At 41.5% G+C, this 23,998-nt stretch overlaps 1 protein-coding gene across 1 annotated transcript in view; it reads left to right on the top strand.

Annotated features, from left to right (window-relative positions):
* The first annotated feature begins 515 nt into the window (after nucleotides 1-515).
* Nucleotides 516-23,998, top strand: part of DNAJC6 (DnaJ heat shock protein family (Hsp40) member C6) — a 106,489-nt gene continuing 83,006 nt past the window's right edge. The window contains exon 1 of the mRNA XM_052637741.1: nucleotides 516-711. Within this exon, the coding sequence (XP_052493701.1) occupies nucleotides 516-711 (196 nt within the window). The remainder of the gene's footprint in view (nucleotides 712-23,998) is intronic.

Below are 23,998 nucleotides of genomic sequence, written 5' to 3'. Positions count from 1 at the left end.
CCCTCCCACCCCGCCCCATTTTCCGCCTTCAACACCCCCATCCCCGAGAATCTCCTCTCCCTTACTCTCTCTTTCCTTCCCTCCCCGCAGGCCAGGCGCGCTTGGAGTTGCCCTGCCGCGCGGCGCGGGGCGACGCGGCGACACCTATAGGACTGCTTCCGGGCACTCCCCAGACAGAGGGTGGCTGGCCCGGGTCGGGAGCTCGGCAGGGCCGGCGGCTCCACCGCGGCTGCACCAGGGACGCGCGCACCCGCCTGCCCGCCCGCGTCCCCCCTCCCCTGCGCCCTCGCGCCCGGCGCCCAGAGCCGCGCTCTGCCCAGGGCGGTGGCTTCGCCGGGCCCCGCAAAGCTCCTCTCCGCCGGCCGCTCCCCCTTTCCCTCGTATTTGCGTCATGTGGGGCACTTGATTTTTTTCCCCCCTTTAAAAAAAAATTCCTCCTTTAGCCCTTTCCACCTTCCACCTCCCCCTTCGTCTCTTCAGGTTGATTTTTCCCCCCCTCTTCTCTGGGCTTGCTCATGAGCCTCCTCGGGAGCTACCGGAAAAAGACCAGCAACGATGGTTATGAATCCTTGCAGCTGGTGGACAGTAACGGGGACCTAAGTGCGGGGAGCGGCGGGGGAGGCGGCAAACAGAGAGTGAACGCCGGGGCGGCAGCGGCGCGGAGTCCCGCCCGACAGCCTCAGGACCGCGCCAGCACCATGGACAGCTCAGGTAGCGCAGCGGGAGGGAGCGCCCCGCTGAACTCTGCAGGCTCCTCCAGTTGCGGCCCGGTTCACTAGCTCTCAACCCTGTCCGGGCTTGGGAGAGGACAGGATGAAGGCGAAGGCACCTAATACCACTAGGGTGTTGCGTCTCTAATTTCTCTAGTCCAGGGAGCTAGGAAACGTTAGATCAGTCCGGAGGCCCGGTGACCGTAGCGAGCGCCTCTTAATCTCTCTAGGCTGCTGGATACACCAGCTAGGGGGCGGGGAGAGAAGGGGAAAGGGGAGGGTAAGGGTGGACAGGATTGGGAAGGGGGTGGCGCGAGGAGCGGTTGGGAAGAAGGCGGGGAGCGGCAGCGGCTTTCACTCCCCAGCTGGGTGAGGGGGAGAGGTGAAGGACCGAGTGTGTTGATTGCTTTTGCAGCCTGCTGAAGGTATTTATTCCAATTATTATTCTTGCAATGCTGATCTTATTTACAATTCTGTAAAGCTCTGCCTCTTCTCTACTCTGCTGTGTGCCAAGGTTAATGCTGTTACCTTTCTTGAGCAAATTTTACCTGGGATCTAGAGCCCTTTTGCACAGCTTATATGTTTTGCACATTGAAAATGTTTTCATCTGTTGTTGGCTTTGATCTTGTTTATCTTTATACTTTTGCAGTGAGTGTATTAATATTTCATGAACCTCTACATGTAAAGAAAATGGAAATGCCTCTAAACTTTGCATCTGGGCTTGCAGCCGTCTTTTAGAAAGCGTTTTAGCAAGTTGGATTTTCTCTTGGAGATGCTCTTTTAGCGATTTCCATAGTAGAACAATTATTTAATATATCAACATTTGACCTGGACAGTTATTATAGCGGTTTGCTTACCTTTTCAAGGAGCCAAAATAGGACGATTGTGTACGTAAAGATAATTTATAATTGAGGTGCTCTTTGGTTTGTTCTGTATTGGTAACTTTAATACTGGACAACTGAGAACTCTGGGAGGAAAGATTTGTGTTGAGTTGTTTGGGAGGTAATGAAACCAAACTGAATTTAATTCCAGCACTTTGGAAAAAAAAAAAAAAGCTTCTTTTCTTTTAAATGTGTAATGACTCTTCTTGGGCTACCATTTTCTATTTTCCTCATCCTATTAGTGTGATGAAATATTGTCCACAGGTGTTCAGGTGTCCAGGCTGAGAACTAATTTTATCCATATAAGTTCTTATTGACGTTAAATTAGGTATTGATGGAATGTTGTCTCAGGACAATTTTAAATTAAAGCTAAAATTATCCCTAATTTCAAGGGCTTTGGTATGATGTTTTACATGTTTATTTGATTTATGTTTTTCCAAATCTGTGTTATATCAAGGTACAAACCATCTTTTGACAGGATGTAGTCTCTTTTAAATCTTAAAAAAAGATTCATACTCTAGATGATGCTACTATAATTCTTTTGGAACATAATACACATATAACAGATAAATGCAATGAAAGTGAACATTTCCAAATGCGTACAGAGGTGCCTCACTTCAAGGAAATGAAATATGAAATTCCAAGTAATTTAATTTTTATAGAGATTTTCATTTTAAAATTGGAATTTGTTTTTTAAAGTATATTACCTACTAGAATAAATTCTACATGTATTTTCTGAGCCTGGTTGTATATCTGCTAGACACTGTGCTAAGTAAGCACTGTAGGGAAAAGGAAAGTGAAAGTGAAGTCACTCATCTTTGTGGCCCATGGACTGTAGCCTACCAGGCTCCTCTGTCCATGGGATTTTCCAGGCAAGAGTACTGGAGTGGATTGCCATTGCCTTCTCCAGGGGATCTTCCCGACCCAGGGATCAAACCCAGGTCTCCCGCGTTGTAATAGACGCTTTACCACTTGAGCCACCAGGGAAGCACTGTAGGGAATGCAGTAGTAAATGAGACACCTCCGACTCTAGGGGGCTATCCTACGATAGGGACAGTAACTTGGACACAGTTACTAAATTCTGCTAAATTCTGGATTTTTGAGGATTTTTTTCTCCCTATCATTATGAAATCAGACTTTTTCAGTAGCTTTAGAGAAAAATAATGAATTGCTTTGATAAATTATTGTAATGAAAAACCATTTTTATTAAGAATACTGTGATTTCTAAAGTGCTATTGCTAGGAATTGATTGTTCAGCTTGATCAAACTAGCACTATATGAAGAGGTTGCTAGGTTTCCACCCACCCACTTTAGGCTAGAAGAATATTGTGGCTGTTTTTCAGCATTCATTTCAGGAGAATGCTGTTTGGGCGAGGGACTGGTCTCTGAGAATGGGCTTTCCTGTAGTGGGTAGGAAGTTTCATTTACTAGGGACACTATACCTGTCTATCTAATTATAGTCCTAGCTTCTAAGATTTTCAAAGAGTGGCCTTGTGCAGTGTAAATATATCCATTTGTTTAAGGTATTTAATTAAACTTATGGATCACTTCTAAACTAGCAATAGTTTGCCCATTTATTCAACTGATTGTACTGACATGATGAATAGGATAGGTGGTTCATGGGGCTTTTGCTTTAAGGAAAATGTTTAAGAATGAAAAAAATTTGTCAAGATCCCTTAGAGAATGTAAAGCTTAGTCTTAATAATGTCTTACAGTTTTATAGCTATTTATAATAGAACACTTGGACACTTATTTTATTTCCCCAGAATTCTGTTAGTTAGGGTAAGCAGCATGTGTCCATGCCTAGAGACTTGGGATCAAACCTCTGCACTATTGTTACTAGATGGAAAACCTAGAAATGCTTTAAACTTGTTCTCCATTTACAGAAGGAGAATAATCATAGTTGTTCTGACCATGGAGCTTAAGTCTGAGACTTGAAACAGCCTAAGAGTACTTTTTCAGTTTTTCTTCTTTTTGCTATCTGTGCCCTTCCAATTTATGAGATGAGGAAACACTCTTACAGATGGCAGGAGACTTGCTCAAGGTAAACCAGCAAGTTAGTGACAGCTAGATTCACGTCTTCTGACTCTAAGGTCTAAGTGTTTCCCCACTGAACCAAGCTGTCTTTCTATGTAGGTGTAATATCATTGTTAAAATGGAAGCAATCTTGTCTACTTTCATTTTCCCCTCTGTTCTTAGATGAAAGACTGATAGATGTTCAGAGAAGTGTAATGACTTTCTAAGTTAACAGACTCCAGGTAGATTCCAGAGCAGTCTCCTTGCTGGGTTTGTTCTGCAGAGCTCTCTGTCTGTCCTGGCTCACTTTCTCTTCATTTAAATTATTCTCTAGAAGATGGTCATTCGAAGGTCATCATCCTCTCATATCTCAAATGGCATCTCAGCTATCCCAATTCATTATCTCAGAAACTCCATATTTCTCTTATGTGTATTTTACCTTCCATGGAAAGTAGAATCCACAAAAATGTTCCAACATTAGGCTTTACTTAAAAAATTCATAATGATAAGTCATAAAACAGACCAATTAAAATCCAGATTTTAATGGGATTTAAAAGTATAAGGATAATGAGAATTGCTACAATGATTTAATGAAGTATAAGGATGATGAAGAATGCTAAAATGTTTTCTTGCTTTGTATGAATCTGACTTGAAAATAGAAGTTATTTTCAACGAATACTCTTTTAGGTAGTGTTTAAACCCAGCATTCACAATTTGAATCTGGCTTTAACTTTATGAAATATGTACTTGGATAACTTCGTAATTCATTACTGAAATGTCATCAACATATAGGTACTGATAGTACTTACTTAGGAATACCTGCCCATTTAAGGGTTTTGAAGGTCGAAGGCAAAATTGATTCATCCAACTTATTTAGTTGTGGCTAAAGTTTGAGTGACTCTGGATAGCCATTTAATGATGCATCTGTGTCAAATTTCAAATGCTTGGAGACTGCTATGTTTCATAGACTTAGAAGGGGAATCCACATAGCCTATGATGTACGCCTTCTGTGAGGAAGCATTCACTGCCTCCTGAGGCAGTACGTTTGGATGGTTCTCCTTGGTACAGAGTCCTTTCTCTTATCTAGGCAAAACTCAGCCTTTCTGCCTTCTACATTTCAAAATAAATCCAATCTCCTTCCAAAGATTTTTTTCATCTGTTTTTATTATAAAAGTTTTCCATGCCCTTGACTAATTTCATAAAGGAGCAAAAATGAAAAATGTAGAAATATACCATCTCCCCTCTCGGATAGGCCTTTGCTCCAGAGATAATCCCTATTGAAAGTTTATGTAAACAAATATATATTGTGTGTATATATGTGTGCATATTGGAGAAGGAGATGGCAACCTACTTCATTATTCTTATTTGGGAAATCCCATGGACAGGGAAGCCTGGTGGGTACAGTCCAGGGGTCACAAGAATTAGACATGACTCAGCAACTAAACCACCACCACCACAATGCTTGCATATATAAGATTAAAATTATAATAATTTGTAATACAAATTCAAAGTTGTAACCATATACTTTATATACAATTGTTTAATAACTCTAAATGATAAAAATAGCTACAATTTAGCAATTATAATCCAGGCATTGTGCTAAGCATTGTGCATATGATATCTTGTTTAACGCTCATAAGAATTCTTTAAGGTGGATGATAGTTATTTTCCTCTTATAGTTGGTTAAACTGAGGCACAGAGAGCTTAAGCAAGTTACCTGAGGTTATACAAGCTCTCCTCATAGTATATTGTGTAAAATTCCATAGAGGAATGCCTATAAGACTGGAAATGAAGAATTTATTACTAAATGTTTCTGTCTGCTTCTTTTCCTGAGGTAAGAAGGAATAAAAGCATCTGAGAGAGCTAAAATGAGGGGGTTTTTTTTTCACATTGAACCTCGTGAAACAAGACAAATGTGTCCTTTTGTATTAAATATAAGGAATTTTTAAATGCTGGAAACAAAGGAGATAGAACAAAAGGAGTACTGGAGAAGGGTTATTAAATCCTGATGTAACACTGAAAAAGAGTGTAATTGATAGAGCTTCATAAATTTATGGAACAATATCTTGTCAACTGAAGCCCCAATACTTTGGCCACCTGATGCAAAGAGCCAACTCATTGGAAAAGACTCTGATGCTGGGAAAGATTGAGGGCAGGAGGAGAAGGGGACAACAGAGGACAAGATGGTTGGATGGCATCACCAACTCGATGGACATGAGTTTGAGAAAACTATGGGAGATGGTGAAGGACAGGGAAGCCTGGCATGCTCAGTCCATGGGGTCGAAAAGAGTTGGCCATGACTGAGTGACTGAATAGCAAAATCTTGTCCATGGAGATGAGTCTTTACTGCTCTGGGAATTAGGTCCAGCATGTTCTCAACTGGACATCAGAAGCCCATTGTAGTACGTCAGAAAGCCAGCCCAGTAGAACTTTGTTTCCTTTCTCTACTGGTAGGTCCTCTGCCTCCCACCTCCATCTCTGTTTCTGCATATACTGTTCACTCAGCTTTGGCTAGCTTATCCCATAGCCATCTAGATATCTACTTTTCCGTTTTGTCTTCTACTCATTCTTCAAGACATGGCTTCCATATTTTTAAACCTTATAGGCTGCATGGTTCCAAATTGGGAAAGGAGTACATCAAGGCTGTACATTGTCACCCTGCTTATTCAACTTATATGCAAAGTACATCATATGAAATGCTGGGCTGGATAAAGCACAGGCTGGAATCAAGATTGCTGGGAGAAATATCAATAATCTCAGATATGCAGATGATACCACCCTTATGGCAGAAAGTGAAGAGAAACTAAAGAGCCTCTTGAAGAAGGTAAAAGAGGAGAGTGAAAAAGCTGGCTTAAAACTCAACATTCAGAAAATGAAGATCATGGCATCCAGTTCCATCACTTCATGATAAATAGGTGGGGAAATAATGGAAACAGTGACAGACTTTATTTTCTTGGGCTCCAAAATCACTGCAGATGGTGACTGCAGCCATGAAATTAAAAGACACTTACTCCTTGGTAGAAAAGCTATGACAAACCTAGATAGCATATTAAAAAACAGAGACATTACTTTGCCAACAATGGTTCATCTAGTCAAAGCTGTGATTTTTCCAGTAGTCATGTATGGATATGAGAGTTGAACCATAAAGAAAGCTGAGCATGAAAGAACTGATGCCTTTGAACTGTGGTGTTGGAAAAGACTCTTGAGAGTCCGTTGGACTACAAGGAGATCAAAGCAGTCAATCCTAGAGGAGATCAGTCCTGAATATTCATTGGAAGGACTGATGCTGAAGCTGAAGTTCCAAGACTTTGGCCACCTGTTGCAAAAAACTGACCCATTAGAAAAGATGCTGATGCTGGGAAAGATTAAAGACAGAGGAGAAGGGGATGACAGAGAATGAAATAGTTGGATGGACATGAGTTTGAGCAAGCTTCGGGAGTTGGTGATGGATAGGGAAGACTGGCATGCTGCAGTCCATGGGATCGCAGTGAGTCAGATACGACTGATCAAGTAAACTGAACTGATAGGCTACACAAGTTGAAGCAGTCTCCATGCTCCTCCAGTGGCTTGCACATCCCTGTCATAGCTCTCATCACATTGAATTGTGATATGTTGCTTAGGCTGTCTGTCCCTCTAGACATTAGTAAAGTTCAGAACAAGCCTGTGTCTTATTCACCTTTGTACTCTTGTCACTGCTTGGCATTTATTAGGAGCTTGATAGATATTTTTTGAATGACTGAAAGCATGAACGGATTTGAATTTTTAAAAAGGGCATTTATAATGAAATATGCTCATCTAAACCTAAAAATAAGCAAACAGCTAGATTTTCACAGAAATGAGGCCAGACTTGAAAAAAATTAAACTGTTGGCAAAAAGCTAGACCAGTTCAATAATGAGCATTTTTCATATGCAAGGAAACCAGACCAGGGAGAAAGATGATTAATACATTTCTCAGACTCCCAAGAATTTTCTAATGTGGAGATTAATAGCTTTACAAAAGACTGCTTTCTTGACCAAAAAATATAATTTATTGTATGATTCTTCAAGGTATCTTTTTCAGCAGAAAAACAGAAACACTAAACATATATAATTAAAAAAAATAGAGTAACACTAGATAACTTTTCTGTAGACCTACATGTTTCTTCATCAGTATCCCAAGGTTTGAATATTTGCCATTTTCAGGTTTAGTGTTAAACACATTTTTGGTATCACCTTTGGCCATGTGTGTTAATAGTAATATACAAATTTTATGGTGACTTACTGCTTTTTATAACTTGTATTCATCATCTTGAACTCCTTTTGGAAAGATTCTATAATTTTGAGGTGACTTGAAGAATCCTGTAGTTTAGATTGTACATTTTCTTATTGGCAAAACTTGTAACTCAGGAAAAAACTAAATTACAGTTAGTGTATATTAAATAATTTCTCTTAAAATCTACTTGGAAGCTTTTGACAGAACAGCTCAGTGTATAAGAATTAGTCCCTCACAGTCAAAGGAATTAGGAAATTTCATGACATGTTAAGAGATCTGGCAGTCTCTATTACCTTTAATTACTTTACCTGACATGTCACAGGCTATAGTCTAGATCCAGATATCTTCTTATTTCATTAATGCATCAAAGCAAAATATTTTAGGTGCTGGGGATAGATATTAAAATTCAACTGTATGAGCTGTTAACAATGCAGATAACCCCACCATGGAAGCAATCAGATGACCCAGTATCTTCTGTGTAGTGTTGGGTTGGCATTTGTGGAAAATGACTGTTGGCATGTTACAACTAGAGTACTCTACCTGGTGGCTTGCAGGTTTGTTTGGCATATGTTGTTAGTCCTTTCATGATTTTACAGATATTATGCTGTGAAAGATGTGCATGTTGGAACCAGGCATATAGGTGGTATAATAAGAGATGGAGAAAGTGTGAAGGGGGTGCAGAAGAAGGAGCCATAATTTGAACCCGGAGGACTAAGAAAGGCCACAGTGGAAAGTGATGTTTGAGCCTGAAGTCAGTAGGTGGAGAAGGAAAGGAAAATTGGTTGGAGCTGAGGGCCAAGACACAGTGGTATCATCGTGCATGGTATGTTGAGAGACCTACATTTAAACCTGGAAGCTAAAGCCCAAGTGGGTGGGAGGTGCTCTAGTGGATGGTGCTGGAAGAGAGATCCAAGTGAGCTTGCTGAGGAGGTTGGACTTCACTCTGTAGGCTGTGAGAGGGTGCTGAAGATTTGGGAATCTGGCTGAGGCAAGCCTGACTTACCCAACAGGCATTGTGCCTGGAGACTACAATAATTTGAAGGCCCATAAAAATATCTTGGTTTCAATTTCTTTTAAAAACCTAGCATAAAATAAATGAGTATATAAGTAAGCAGTTCATCTTGGTATCAGTGCAGTTAAGAAATACATAAACTTTTTTAAAAATGGAGGAGTGGGTGCAGGAAGGCAAAGGGCCCACAGAGTCTCCTGCAGCTCCAGAGAGGAGTGTAATGTGTGGAAGCTGGGAGAATTTGCAGCTGTGTACAGGGTGAAGTCCGTCCATGGTTCCTACCTGTGTCCTGGCTGCCTCAGATGTTCCTGGAGTGCTGGTTGAAAGCACTGGTTCCTAGGCTCCAGGAATTCCTGATTTAGTAAGGAGGGAGGGGGTTCACTGAGAGGACTGGGAGAACAGTTATGGGGCAGTTTAGTTGATGACCCGAGAAATAGCTAAGGCCCAAGTCAGGGCTGTGCCAATGAGACTGGAAGGAAGAGGCCACTCCCGACAGTATTACACAGAAAAATGGACAGGGACTTTCCTGGTGGTCCCTGTGGTTAAGAATTTGCCTTGCAATGCAAGGGACTCAGGTTTGATCTCTGGTTGGGGAACTAAATCCCACATGCCATGGAGTAGCTAAGCCTGAGTGCCACAACTAGGGAAGTCCATTTGCTGGAATGAAAGATCCTTCCTGCTGTAACTAAGACCTGATGGAGCCAAATTAAAAAAAAAAAAAGAAAAAAAATAGACAGCTGATTAAATGTGGGGTTGGAGGCATAGGAACGCTAGAGAGGATTAGCTTAGATGGCAGGAGGAGAGGAGGTACTACTTCTGGTCTTGGGCAAAAGTGGCAAATATGATCAACTGGTTTTCTCTGCTGTAGATGCCCCATGGGTATGCTTGTGGAAGGGCTGACTCTACGGTCAGCTTGGCACAAGCTTTCACCAGGCTCTCAGCATTTCAGTAGGCTGCCCATTGGGCTCTGCAGATCTCCAGGGGAGTGCTGTGGAGGGGAGAGGACAGGAGGCAGGAGCAGAACCCATGTTTACCTGGAGGAGGAGTAAGGTACTCATTAGAAATGCTAGAACTGTAGCTCTGTGCCACTGGGCAGAGTCCAGGACCCAGGCTGGAGGCCAGGATGGTGTAGGGTAGCTAGCCTGCCCTTATGCCCCTTCTCACCTGCAGAGCCCTCAACTCTGGTTCATTGCTGTGTGACGGAGGCCCAGGAAGAAAGTTCAGATACCAGAGAAGCTTGGAAGATTTTACTGCAGCAGGAACTCTCGGTCTCTATGGAAATAGACAAGGGCCTGAAAAAAAACCTGACCCTAGTAGTTCTCCAGGCCTGCCGTGTACCAGCACTGGGCCACTTGAGCGTTGCAGCACGAGTTCTCGCAGGACAGAACCCGCCGTTTCTCCTTCCCTCTCCTCTGCAGTCCTCCTTCCCTCTTTTTGCTTCTTTCTTTCTCGTTCTCCTGTCCTTCCATCTTCAACTCCTTCTCCCTCTTTCCTCCTTTGCCTCTGCTACGCTTCTGTTCCATTCTCTCTCCTGTCCCCTTTCCTGTCTGCGTCTCCTCCCTTCTTCCCAGCCAGTGAGTCAGCAAGGTCGGGAGACTTGGAGCCCCGTGCCATAGGAAGTGTGTGGATGGCTGTAGTTTTGGGGTGTGTGTGTGAGACTTAGATCCAGCCTGCTGCATGTTGTCCAATAGGTGTGAACAGTGGTGTCACTTTCCAGTTTGGGCAATTGCATCTGACCTACCTAAAATTTCATTTGCTGTTTCAATTAGCAGAGTATTCCATGCTGTGACTTGGTGATGAGAGGTTTCATAAGCCTCCATCCCAAAGGTAACTTTATTTCATTCAGATGAAGGAAATAATTTTACTTACTAATTCACAGTGAGGGAGTACAAGATCATACCTTGCCGTTTCCCCCTCCCTCTCTCTCCTGCTTCAGTCCTTCAGGAAAGCAGGTCTTTCTTTTCCCTTCTCCTGACGCTGAAGCCGAGATAAATTGCTCTGTTTTCATTATTTTCAAGTTCAGTTTGTTGGTGCTGTTGAGCAGTTGGGGGTATTAGGGAGTCATGACGCAGAAACCCCAGATTTATGCTCTGGCTCTGTCATTTACAAGCTGTGACCTTGGGCAGGTAATCCAAGTGAGAAAGGTCATACTGACCCTGCCTGTTTCACAGGCACAGTGGCATGTAGATGAAACCACCATGCTGTGAATAACCCTTCATTTATTCACTCCACCAGTGTCTCCAGACTGCCTGCTATGTGCTGGCACTATTCTAGGCATAGGATGAGACAGCTAAGACCTCGACGCTTATAAGCTTATATTATATTGCAGAAGTCATACCACCATCCAGTAAGCAAAGAGAAAGGATTATATGGTGTGTCAAATGCCGTGGAAGGACCAGAGTGAGAAGAGATAACTTTGGGTGGTGGAGGCCTGTCTTACAGAGCATGACCAGGAACGCCTTTCTGAGGAGATGACATTTGAGCTGACACCTGAAGAAACAGAAGCAAACAGGAAAAAAATAAGAACTGGGACTTCCCTGGCAGTCTAGTGGTTAAGACCCTCTGTTTCCAATGTAGGGAATGTGGGTTCAGTCTGTGGGTGGGGAACTGAGATCCCACATGCCACGTGACGTGGCCAAAAAAAAAAAAAAGGAGAGCTGGATTAAGAGCTTTCAGTACAGCATACAGCAAATGCAAAAGATGTGGAAGGGGGGGAAAGCTCTGCAGAGAGGAGTGGTGGTGTGACTGGTACTTAGGGAGCCAGGAGGGAGAGAATGAAGTCTGAGTTGTGTTTCTGAGAAACTGTTTGTCTGCTTGGGTTGAGAAAGAATTTCAGGTGGCTTCACAGGTGTTCCGGATTGTAAGCCCAGTTTAGTCACCATAGGTGAGGACAGTAACTATCTGTTCAACATTAATAGCCAGCCTTTTTTTCTTTTCCAGGTTCAAGTGACATGTTCACAGCATCCTATTGTTGACCACATGTTTTTTTAAAAATACCTTCTCATATTTATTTTTATATTTATAATTTATAATTATCCACTGGAGTAGGTGGCATTTATAAAATGTTTTAGAGATGAGGAGCTCTGCTAAGTTCAGTGAGCTGATACACAGCCAAGCCAGCAGCAGGGTCCAGGTCTTCTGACATATCGGAGTGTGACCGAGATTGCATAGGGGGAGGGCTATGAGGGCCAAGATGTATCAGCTACTTCACATCTTAGACAGGCTGGAGACAAGCTGGAGGGAGAGAAGAGGAAAAATTGGATTTTAGCTGTTAGGTAAATTGGCTTAGGTTGCCTCAAAAAAGTATATAGCAGGATTTCATTTTAATTTCTGGTCTTAAAATCCAGCCATTAAATCCCCTCCCACGGTAGGAGGCTGGCTTTGTCTCTCAGTGTGCCAGGAGAGAACTGTCTCCATTATGCCTCTCACTGGCACACAGAGCCTGGCAGGCTTTCACACTGTCTTGTTTTGTGAGCATTTGCAGTCGTAACAGAAGACAGTTCTATTTCATATGTTGCTTTGTTTTCAAGCCTTTGCATGAGAGCTGTGCTTCTTGTCTCTTCAAAACCAAACCAAAATAAAAGCCACTGTTCTTGTATAGCAGTGATACAATTCAGAGGGTGGTAGAAAAATGAAAACAAAAGTCCATTTTCTTTCAGCCTGTAGTCTTACTTTCCAGGTATAATGAATATTTAATAATTTCCTGCATATACTTGTAGAAGATTCAAGCATATGCAAGTGTGTATACAACCACATAAACACATGCAGATTCCTACATACCCACACACACATATACACACATTCATATACAATGTACACCTGTATATTCTGGAATCCTATTCCTGCTGTTATGAAACTTGATTTTTACTTAATACTATGTCTTGAATAACTTTCGACATTCGTGCTTAGAGATGTAACTCATTTTCTGTAATGACAGCTTTGAATTCCACTGGGCAAGTTCCTCAAGTGATAGGTAGTAAATATCTTTGAATATATTTTTGTGCATGTGGTATACTTAGGGGATAAATTCTTTGAAATGGCAATACCAGCAGAAAGAGCATATTCATTTCACATTATGGTAGATCTTGCCAGAGTGCTTTCTAAGAGCGTTGTACCAACTTAGATTTCTACCAACAATGTGTGAGATTACTTTTTCCCCCACATCCTTGTCAAGTCTAAGTATTATCAAACATCTTAATTTTTGACAGTCTCATAAATGAGAAATAGTGATAGTTGTTTGTTTAAAACTAGCATTGCATCTTGATACTTCCATAAGTTATTTTTGTTTTTTGAAATGGGATGTGATTACTATTTTATTTCGTAGGTAATACATTCTGTGTGGCGCTGTGCTTAGTCGTGCAGCCACGTCTCTTTCTTTTCTGACCCCATGTACTGTAGCTCGCCAGGCCCCTCTGTCCATGGGATTCTCCAGGCCAGAATATTGGAGTGGGTTGCCATGCCCTACTCTAAGGGATCTTCCCAATCCAGGGGTCAAACCCAGGTCTCCCCTTTGCAGGAGGATTCTTTACTGTCTGAGCCACCAGGGAAGCCCAAGAATACTGGAGTGGGTAGCCTATCTTTTCTCCTGGGGATCTTTCTGACCCAGGAATTGAGCCAGGGTCTCCTTCATTGTGGGTGGATTCTTTACCAGCTGAGCTACCAGGGAAGCCCAGATAACATATTTAGGGCAAAACAGTTTAGAAAATGCAGAAAAGTGCATGCACACAGACACACACAGAGAATAGCTGGTAAGTTTATTTTCCATGGATGGCCATTGTTAGCATTTTTGAATTTGTCCTTTTGTCTCTTATGTGAAAATATGAATGACGAGTTACCTTCTTGGCTCTCCATCAATTGTGGCTTCTAGGTTTCTTGTAGATACTCCAGTGCATCAGTGGAGAGAGCCCTGATGTTGGGGCTAGTGGTTGTTCTAGAGTCAAGTTTTGAAATCACTGACTATCTTTGGGACTTCAGACAGTGCTTTTCTCATCCAATTGTTAGGAAAGCCAAATGGCATACTGTATGTATAAGTGCCTACTGCATTCCCAGCCTGATAGTAGATTCTTGCTAAGTATTGGCTACATTAAGAGGTTTAAGTTAAGTGAGTCCATGTTGGGAATGACTTATTATCTTGAGTTTTTTCATTTTACAATGTTCCTAGCATTTTTTTAAAAGACAATGTGTGGTTAGCATGTAGTACTTATAAATATGTGGGATTATCAGCAGAACTCTCAGACGAGGCTATCAGCAGGCTTGATACATTATCCGGTGCTCAGGACAGCCTAGTTTAAGGAAAATTTTCAGAGTGAAGGATGAAACCCAGGAACTTTCCAAGGATGAAAGGGATCTACTATTTAAGTTCTAATCATGATTAGTCAATGCTTATTTTTGTTTATTTTTTTCCTGTGTTGCTATCTAAGCTAGTTCATGTAAATCTGGTTCTCAGTGAATCTGTGTCCCACTGCCCCTGCCCCTGACACTTGGCAATGTTTGGAGACATTTTTGGTTGTCGCATTCTGGGGGAGGGGTTGTTCCTGGCATCAAGTGGATGGAGGCCAGGATACTGCTTAACATCTTACAATGCACCAGACAGCTTTACACAATGAAGAATTATCTGACCCAAAATGTCAATAGTTTGAAAGCTGAGAAGCTCTGATATTAATGGGATGAATATATTTGTTTATGAGTTAAAGTTAGTGAATGTGGTGAGGTATGCATTCATGGATTTATCAAACTGATCAGTGCTAGGCTACAGATGAAGCTGTACCTGAAAGGAATTTCTTCCTGGCTGCAAAAGGGTCCTTTGCTTTTCAGGAAGATGTTGTGGGAAAGGCCTAAGTTATAAAATGGTTCTCTTCGGCTAGGGTTATTACCTGGAGGGCCGTCCCTGTTGCCTCAGATGGTAAAGAATCCACCTGCGATGTAGGAGACTCGGGTTCAATCCCTGGGTTGGGAAGATCTCCTGGAGAAGGGAATGGCAATCCAAACACTCGAATATTCTTGCCTGAAGAATCCAATGGACAGAGGAGCTTGGTGATCTACGGTCCATGAGGTCACAAAGAGAGACATGACTGAGCTATTTAACACACACATACACGTTACCTAGACGCAGCCGAAGTCCTAGAAAGCTCAAGTTTGTGTCTCAGTTTCCATGGAATCCACGAGAGACTTCCTTTGTTCGTTCAAGCATTTATTCATTCAGCAAACACCATTAAATGACTACCAGCCAAGTAACTGGTGTGAAATCAAAGAGAGAAAGGAACAGAAGTCACAGTGTCTGCCCTGGGGGAGCATAGAAGACAGTATTATGGTTCAGAACTCAGGTCTGGGTCTGGATTGTGTTCTGGGCTCAAATCCTGCCTCTGCCACTTGTAATTTATGTGGCTCTGGTCATCATTTTTGGATGGAGTGAGTGAATCATATAGACCTCACATGACTATTGTGGTGATCAAAATGTTGACAAACATAGGATGTGTAGAACAGTGTCTAACTCAACATTTTCTTTTTCTTTCACTATTATTAGAATTTTGGAGCCCTATGGGTTATGTTTAGGCTTTTCAAATTTTATTAGCACTATATTCCTCCTTGGAAGGAAAGTTATGACCAACCTAGATAACGTGTTAAAAAGCAGAGACATTACTTTGCCAACAAAGGTCCGTCTAGTCAAGGCTATGGTTTTTCCAGTGATCATGTATGGATGTGAGAGTTGGACTGTGAAGAAAGCTGAGCGCCGAAGAATTGATGCTTTTGAACTGTGGTGCTGGAGAAGACTCTTGAGAGTCCCTTGGACTGCAAGGAGATCCAACCAGTCCATTCTAAAGGAGATCAGTCCTGGGTGTTCATTGGAAGGACTGATGCTAAAGCTGAAACTCCAATACTTTGGCCACCTCATGCAAAGAGTTGACTCATTGGAAAAGACCCTGTTTCTGGGAGGGATTGGGGGCAGGAGGGAAAGGGGATGACAGAGGATGAGATGGCTGGATGGCATCACCGACTCGATGGACATGAGTTTGGGTGAACTCCGGGAGTTGGCGATAGATAGGGAGGCCTGGCATGCTGCAGTTCATGGGGTTGCAAAGAGTCGGACAAGACTGAGTGACTGAACTGAACTGATGTTCCTTTTTAAATAAAGCCTTACCCAGAATCCTACTGTATAAAATACACGAGAACAGAGCAACTCTGGTTCAAGTAAGGATGGGAGGCTGGCACACTGCTTCCTTGGGACCACTTGCCTCTCCTGCTCAGAAGTGGTTTCTTGTGCGTAACTGAAGAACCTGGGGCTGAGTAGAATTCAGTTTGACAACCACTAAGCTCATCTAGCCCACTCCTTTGAAGAGTGAGGAAACTGAGACCTGGAGAGAGGAAGTGACTTAACGAGGGGATAAGGCAAGTACAGGCATCACTGTGATGTGCATGTGCCAAGCCTAGCAACAGTGCTTTAGGAGGGGATTAAGAGAAAGCAGAGACAGACTTCTCTGGTTAGGTTGTACTTAAGGCTGGTCTTGAAGGATGGGTAGACTTTGAATGTTTCAGGTCAAGTTGGAAAGAATATTTTCAGAGGAAGAAAATATTTTCAGAGGTGATAAAGGGAAGGAGGAAAAATCATTATTAGAGTCTTTAGTGAAGGCTCCATGTCTTACTGAATTATCTTTGGTTGCAGGTAATTAAAACCAAAGGGAAGGGAGTTGTTATAAAGTCACAGGCTACCTCCTGGGTCCCAGGGTCAGAGTGGAGCCCTGCTTCATTTGTGCCTGGAACTCCAGAGCTGAGAGATTCCTGGCAGCCACTCTGTCCAGTGCCTCGTGGTTCTTGTTTTGCTTCCTTTTGTGCCTTTGCTTTCCCTTCATTCTCTCTGTAGATCAGATTTCTTGCCTTCTCTGTGTGTGTGGCTTCCCCAGAGTTCCCAATGTACGTGTTGCTGATTCAAGCATTCAGTCTTTGCTGATCGTCTGTCTCTGAATCCCAAATCCTAAGTTTCAGAAGGAGAGGATCCAGCTGGCTTCATAGGTGTTACCCGTGTGCCTCTCATCCAGTAGCTATGACCAGGGTAGGAGATGTGATGAGCCTGTTTTATGTCAACACTTCTGGCAAAGCCCTGCTCAAACTTGAAAAAGAAACAGCTTGACCCACAAGTGGCTCCTTTACATCACTGTGGACAGAGGTCTGTATCTATAACAAAGTATGAGGTAAAGAATATGGGCACAAAGTAAGTTAGCGGGGTTGATGAAGGCTTTTCTGAGGAGGGACCATAGTGCTGGCTCTGAAGTGTTGGCGAGAAGGAGCTGAGGAAGACATTCCGCATAGGAGCTGCCTGGAAAGGTAGAAGAATATGGAGTATTTGAGGAATAGTGAGTGTTGAGTAACTATATGCATCAGTAAGTTCAGTCATTCACTTACATGGCAGATATTTATTGAGGACTTGCTAGAAGGAGTTTATGTCAGTGGATGAAGAAACAAAATTAAAATACTTAAATTCCTTCCCCTGTGTCATAGAGAATGAGAATATGAACCATATCTAGAATATTTTAATTTTAAACTTTTTTCTCTATAGTTTTCTTCATTTATAATTTTCCACTTATTTCTACAAGGTCAAATATGACTTGGAGCAAGGTTGGCTGCTCATGCTTTTTTTAAAGAAGGATAGCTGTTGAAATTGTGCATTGTTCTTACGTCTTAAAGTGGGGATAGGCGCATAATTTCCATAACTATGAAATGATTTGTATGTGGGTATATGTTTGTTTCAGGGGGATTGTTTAGGCATATAATTTCTGAGATCTTTTCTAACTCTAATATTTCAGTATTCAGGTGCTGGCTCTCCTTCATCTCAGTAATGTTGGCAACCAGTTAGACTTAATTTATTGTGGAATTACTTATAATAGAAAAAAATTTAAAGCTACTTAAAATGTTCCATTAAGAAGATTGGTTCAGATTGTTATGATATGACTATATGGTATTTCTAAATAGCCATTAAAATAATTGTTCAAAGAATTTTAATGTAATGAGAAGATCTTTAAAATATAAAATTCATGGAATAAGTAAAACTATATTCTGAATTAAACTATATAAAAACACAAATATATATTTATGTACACACAGAAAGATCATTATAAGTTTATGTAATAGGCTAAAAATGAAGGAACTAGATTTAAATATTATAAAAGGATATTTGGATAGCAGGGTACTAGTAATTTTAACATATCATTTTTAAGGGTTTTGCTATAGTTTTAACAATGAATTTGCATTTCATAACTACAATTTTATATAACTGTATTCTTTTTCTGTAGCTAATTTTGTAGCTAAATTTTTATTGAGTAATTATAGATTCACATGCAGTTGTAAGAAACAGTAGAGAGAGATCTTTGTAAACTTTGCCTATTTCTCCCAATATTTTGCAATACTGTAGTATTTTATCACAGCCAAGATACTGACATAATTTCCTGGTATTATCTGTACATTGTGTATGTGTGTGTGTGTGTGTGTGTATGGGGCGGGGTATAAGTTCCATACTGTTTGTCACCGAAGTGGGTTTGTGAATCAACCACCACAGTCAAGATACTGAACAGTTACAACATACCACCAGAAGCCCTCATGTTGTCCTTTTATAATCATATCCACACCCACCACTATTCTTTTAAAAATGTAGTCAGCTCTGATGTGTAGGGAAATTTATTTAATTTTGCTTCTTCATTATAGAACTTTAGGATTGAAAGCGACTTGGCCATCTGATTGGTTACTCAGCATGCAGCAATCTTAGAGGGATGCTGAAGAGGTTTATGATCCTCTGGCCTCCTTCACACACATTATGAGCTTGAGCTCTCTCCCCACCCTTCACTCTAGACACCTTTGCCTCAGAAGTGTAAGTCTTAGGTTGTCTCTCATTTTCTCTGGAAACCCTTGTCTGACCCTCTAACTCTGGGTCAGATGCTTCTCCTCTGTGCCCTGATTATTCTCTGTATTTTCCTCATTGGAGCACTTTTCTCACATTATAATTGCTCATAGATAATCAATAAATGTTGGATAAGTACATGATGTCTGGATAAGAGTCCTTCCCCAGTTTCTGATGAGACTCTATCTGCCAGCTCTCCTTCCTCTCCTACCCTTTCAGTGATGTTTGATCCTGCTGCACTTTGCAGCATTTATACGGCAAGCCCTAGTTTATTTTGGCCGTGCAACTACTTGCCCAGTCCACAAATTCCAGGCTTCTACCTGCCGATGCTGTCACCAGGATAAATAACTCTCATCTTCTAAGCTCCTCACAAAAGGAGGAACTTTTCTCTTTTCCTTCTCCGTATCTACAGTTAATATGATATTGATGACCTCTGTAAGCTTCTATGAGTCTAGCACTGTGCTACATGCTTGATATGTATCATTCTCTTTTAGTACAGTGTGTTAAGGCAGTTAAGGCAGAGTGTGATGGAGTGTTACAACCTGCCCCTGGCACATAGTAGGCTCTAATATTTACTTGCGGAATTAACCACCCTCTCTGCAAGAGTGGAGCCCTGCTCAACTCCTACTCTCAAGTTGCTTGAAGCCTAATCCTAATGCTCTGGTTTATTTGTTTGTCTTCTATTTCTTATAGTCTTTCCTTGTGAGACAGATTCTTTCAGCCTTCCGTTGCCCTAGTCATTCTGCCATGAACACTTTTCAGCTGGCCACTGTCCCTCTTGTTTTTGGAACTGATCTCAATATTCCAAATTTGATTTGATTGCCTGGAGTTCTGGAGAAGGTGTTTAGTTCTGCAAGTAAATATGACAGCCTGCTGTGTGGCAGGGCATGTTATAAGCCTCCATCACGTTCTGCCTTCTTTATTCCTTTCTTCACATTGTCTACAATATTTGTGGGAGTATAGGTTTGGGTGCAGGTAACAAAGGCCGTTATAACTATGGCTTCAATAGATGGAAGCTTCTCACTTGCTCATATAAAGCCTGATCTGCAATGACAGCTTTACTCTTTGGAATAACTAGGGTCTCAGGCCCCTTCTATCTGGCTGCTTTATGCTTTTAGGGTTTTGCCCTCTTCCTCATTGCCTAAGAAGACCAACTAACACTGTTGTTTTCCAGCATACCTCTTCTCTCCAAGACATACCCTAGAAACTGCACTCACTGCCACTCACATCTCATTGGTCAGAACTTAGTCACATGGTCACGACTTGCTGAAGGGGAGCCTGGGAATGTAATCTTTTTTTCTGGGAGGCCATGTGACCAGATAAAAAGTATTCCCAAGGAAGAAGGGGATAACTGATATTAGTGTGACAGACAGCAGTCTCTGTCACATCCCTCTTTGTATTTCAGCTCCAAAAGAAGAAGTCCCAGGTTGGTACTCTATAGCGACTGTCTTCCCAGGCTTATGAAGTTCCATTTCTAGGAAACATGGCAAAGCAGGACCTCCTAGTGTGGACAAGAGAAATTTCAGAATTTCATGAAAGACAAGTTCAGAATCCTTGATGAGAAGGTCACACTAGTACAAATAGCTGTCATTGTTTACAACTTAGTATTTATCTGCCATGCACATTTTAAATATTTAATATTAATTGTATTATTTAATGTTGAGAAGATTTCTAGGAGGCAAATACTGCTATTAATCCTCAATCACAGATCAAAATTTCCAGAGAGATGAAGTCACTTTCCTAAGGTCACACGTAATGAAACTGCCACTTGTCTATCTTAGTTTGCTGGTGGCCTGAAGTCATTGTCCCTTCACTCTGATGGCAGACAAATCAAAGATGCTCATTAACACTTTATGAAGTTCTCTCATGTTCCTCATAATAGTCAGACATTCCTAATTATAACCTGAGCAGGAAGAGCTGTTGTGAGTCGGTTAGGAGCCCAAAGTTGACAGGACAGTTTCTACATCTTGCTGGCTGAGTATGAGCTTGGGTCACAGAGAAATGTTTGGTCACCACATCGGCACAAGCTGTTGTCCTTGTGTGCCACCTTGCCATCATCAGTGCTCCTTAGGACATTTTCTCTTGCCTGAGGAAACAGATGCACAGAAGTATCACAGAGCTTACGACATGTGGGAGAGTTGGGATTTGGCTCCCTGTGGGTCTGATGCCAAGCAGGAACTCTGAATTTGTCCGCTTCCTCATGTTCATTGCTTTGGTGGGCATGAACCCTGCTTCCTTATGTTCTGGAGTCTCTCATTGTATCTTAGGACCTGGTACCAAGCCTCAGTTTGCTAGCTTTGTTGTGCTTGGTTAGAGATTGTAGGCTCTGATTTAACACAGATATTTCTAGGTCTTTATTGGGGATAATCTTGCCTTTTATCATTTTTTTTTTTCCTCTTAACAGTATTGCAGATGGGTTATATGTGCACATATTAACAATGGGGCACTCCGTGAGGAATCCATGTGTCTGTGGTTAAACTTCTTTTCCACCCCCAAATCAGCATATGTAGACAACAGGAGGGGGGCATTTGTAACCTGGATATTTCAGAATCGCAAATATTTGGTGACTTGTGGGCTAGTGATAGGGGCTGCTTTAGAACTGATGGGAGAGGACACCTTTCTGAATGGGTAGCATTTGTAGTAGGATCTCCTGGAGAATGAGAAGGAATCAACCATGCAAACAGCCAGGAAGAGCTTCCTAGTGGAAGGAATAGTAAAGGCAAATGCCCTGAGTGGGGAAATGGAAAAGAGGCAAGAAATAAAGTAATATGTTTGAGCCCTGTGTACTTTATATATATTTTGTAACTTTTTATTTTGTATTGGAGTGTAGCTGATTAACAATGTTGGGATAATTTTAGGTAGGCAGAAAAGGGACTCAGCCATACACATCTATGTGTCCGTTCTCCCCCAAACTCCCCTTCCATTCAGAGCCTTGTATACTTTAGAGTTTGTTACCAAAGGGGAGTCAGAAGCTCATTGTCAGTGTTGCCCATCCCACCCCATCATGGAGAATCAATGGCTTATTTTTGGACAGTCTTCAATGATGCTGGGGCAAACACCTTCATGCTTGTCAGATCTTAGCTTGCCTAGGTACCTTTGGAAGAGAGATCAACAGCTTCCTTGATGAAGTGTTTTTTTGACTTCATTAAACTAACTTTTAGAAGTGGTTACACTGACAGTGTTCCTTCAGAAATCTTTTGAGATCTCCCAGGGGCTTTGAACATAAGAAAGCACTGATGTTTTTGATGTTAGCAGTGATTTATAAAAATATTTAGATCACTCTTTCCTCTTAAAACCCATTCAAGCACTTAAATGGTTGGAAATCAGATGATTACATCAGAACCTGAAACCTGGAATTTATAGAAACTTGGAGGGTACTCAAAGGGTATTCTGTTGGCAGAGGGGCTGAGCTGCTCTGGAAACAATGGCAGATTCTTTTATTTACAGTGACTCACAGATGTGCGTCCACTGGCAGCAGTCCATCCATCACTGACAGAACTAGCAGATTTGCACATGGTTCCGGTTTGGGCACTTGGGTCTTAATCTAATGCTAATTCATCTATTCATATTAACGTTTGTAATATACTGAAAGGTTCTTTAAAGAAAGAAAAAGAATACAAGCTCAGTAATTAATTGTGGGAACTTAATAGTACATTCTGGACTTGTTTGGTATTTGCCCAGGCTTAGAAGAGATCCTTCTGATGTACTTCCAATAACAATAAAAATAATAGCTTGGAGAAATAAGCAGCAGACTGTTAGGTGGAGAACGAAGCTCTTGGAAGAGCATTATCTTTTAATCACATTGCTCTTCGGCATTGGCCATCAGTACACACCATCAGTGCCTTACTTTTAGTTTACAAAGCGCTTCCACAGGCATAATTTTACTCCCTTTTTACAACTGTCTTTGAGCTGAGTTTAATTATCTTGGTTTTATAGCTGAAGAGTCTGAGGCTCAAAAGGGGTAACTTGCCCAAGATCACAGCACAGCTGCCAGGTGACAGAACCAGGATTCCAACCCAAATATTGTTGTATGTATAGTCAGAGTTCCCGAAAAACACAGTAGCTTTAAAATCTTAAAAAGCATTGGTGCCATCTGTAGGATAATGACTTAGGCATTTTTTCTCCTTGAATATTATTGTAAATACTTTCAGGAAATAACTGCAAATTCTGTTTTATACTAACCCTAATAATGCATTCTATAACATCCTTGAGTCTGGAATTCTTCAGGACTATTTTTTTCCCCCCAAGCTTCAGTGTTTACTATCACCTTGTGTTTGATTATGTCATATTGAAGGCAGAGCCTGGAGAATCATCAAGGATTTGTAGGTTGTTTAAGGGACTTTAAAAAACAGAAAAAGCATGAAGAAACATAGTTATGAATATAAAGAAAAATTATTTTACAAAGTAATCAAGGCTTTAGCCATGTTCATATCTGATCTATTTATTATAAGAAATTCTTCTGAAGATATATTTTGAATCTCTTGGACTAGATAATTGAAAGAAAGGTGGCAGTTATGTTACTTTAACTATCCCTGCTTTAGGAGAGGGCAATAACAAAACATAATAGCAAATGGAAAAGAGGGCTCCCAGTTGAGATTATACTTGCAAAATTTTCTAGGCTGACATGAAAACTGAAAGTATAAGATGCACTCATGTTTAACGCAAGAACTAGGAGAACATAGACTTCAAACGCTGAAGCCTGACAGCCTCTGGCAAGGTGGTAAATCATATGAGGTCTTTTAGAGTAGTTTCTTGGGGGGATATAGCACACCAAATGTGGTACATCTAACACATGCAGAATTGTTGCTGGAGAGGAGATAGCAAAAATACTCTTGAGACAGCAAAGGATACCTAGGAAAGCTTGTGCAAAGTTCTGGAGAGTGAGAGCATAGGCTGTTGGGAGAGCTGCAGGTGGTTCCCTGGGGCTGGAACAAAGAGCCAGAGAATCCAGGATGAATGAGGGAATGTGGGAGATGAGACTGTAGAGGCAAGCAGCTCCCGTCATTCAAGGCTTGTAAACCCTGTTACCTGAAGCACCTAAATGTTCTTTAGAAGTGGAGTGATAAGATTAAATTTGCATATTATTAATAACAACATCCCTCTGGAGGGGAGCAAAGAGATTCAAGGCTGGTGGTAGGAAGATCAGTTAGCAGGAAATCAGGAGACTAGAGATGAAAGGGACCTGAACCAAGGTACTAGCTAGTAGTGGATACTTAGAAAGGATGGATGGGTTTGGTGCTTGCC

This window comes from Budorcas taxicolor, chromosome 3 (genome assembly GCF_023091745.1).
Source record: "Budorcas taxicolor isolate Tak-1 chromosome 3, Takin1.1, whole genome shotgun sequence".
NCBI lineage: Eukaryota > Metazoa > Chordata > Mammalia > Artiodactyla > Bovidae > Budorcas > Budorcas taxicolor.
This window is presented reverse-complemented; position numbering and strand designations above follow the sequence as displayed.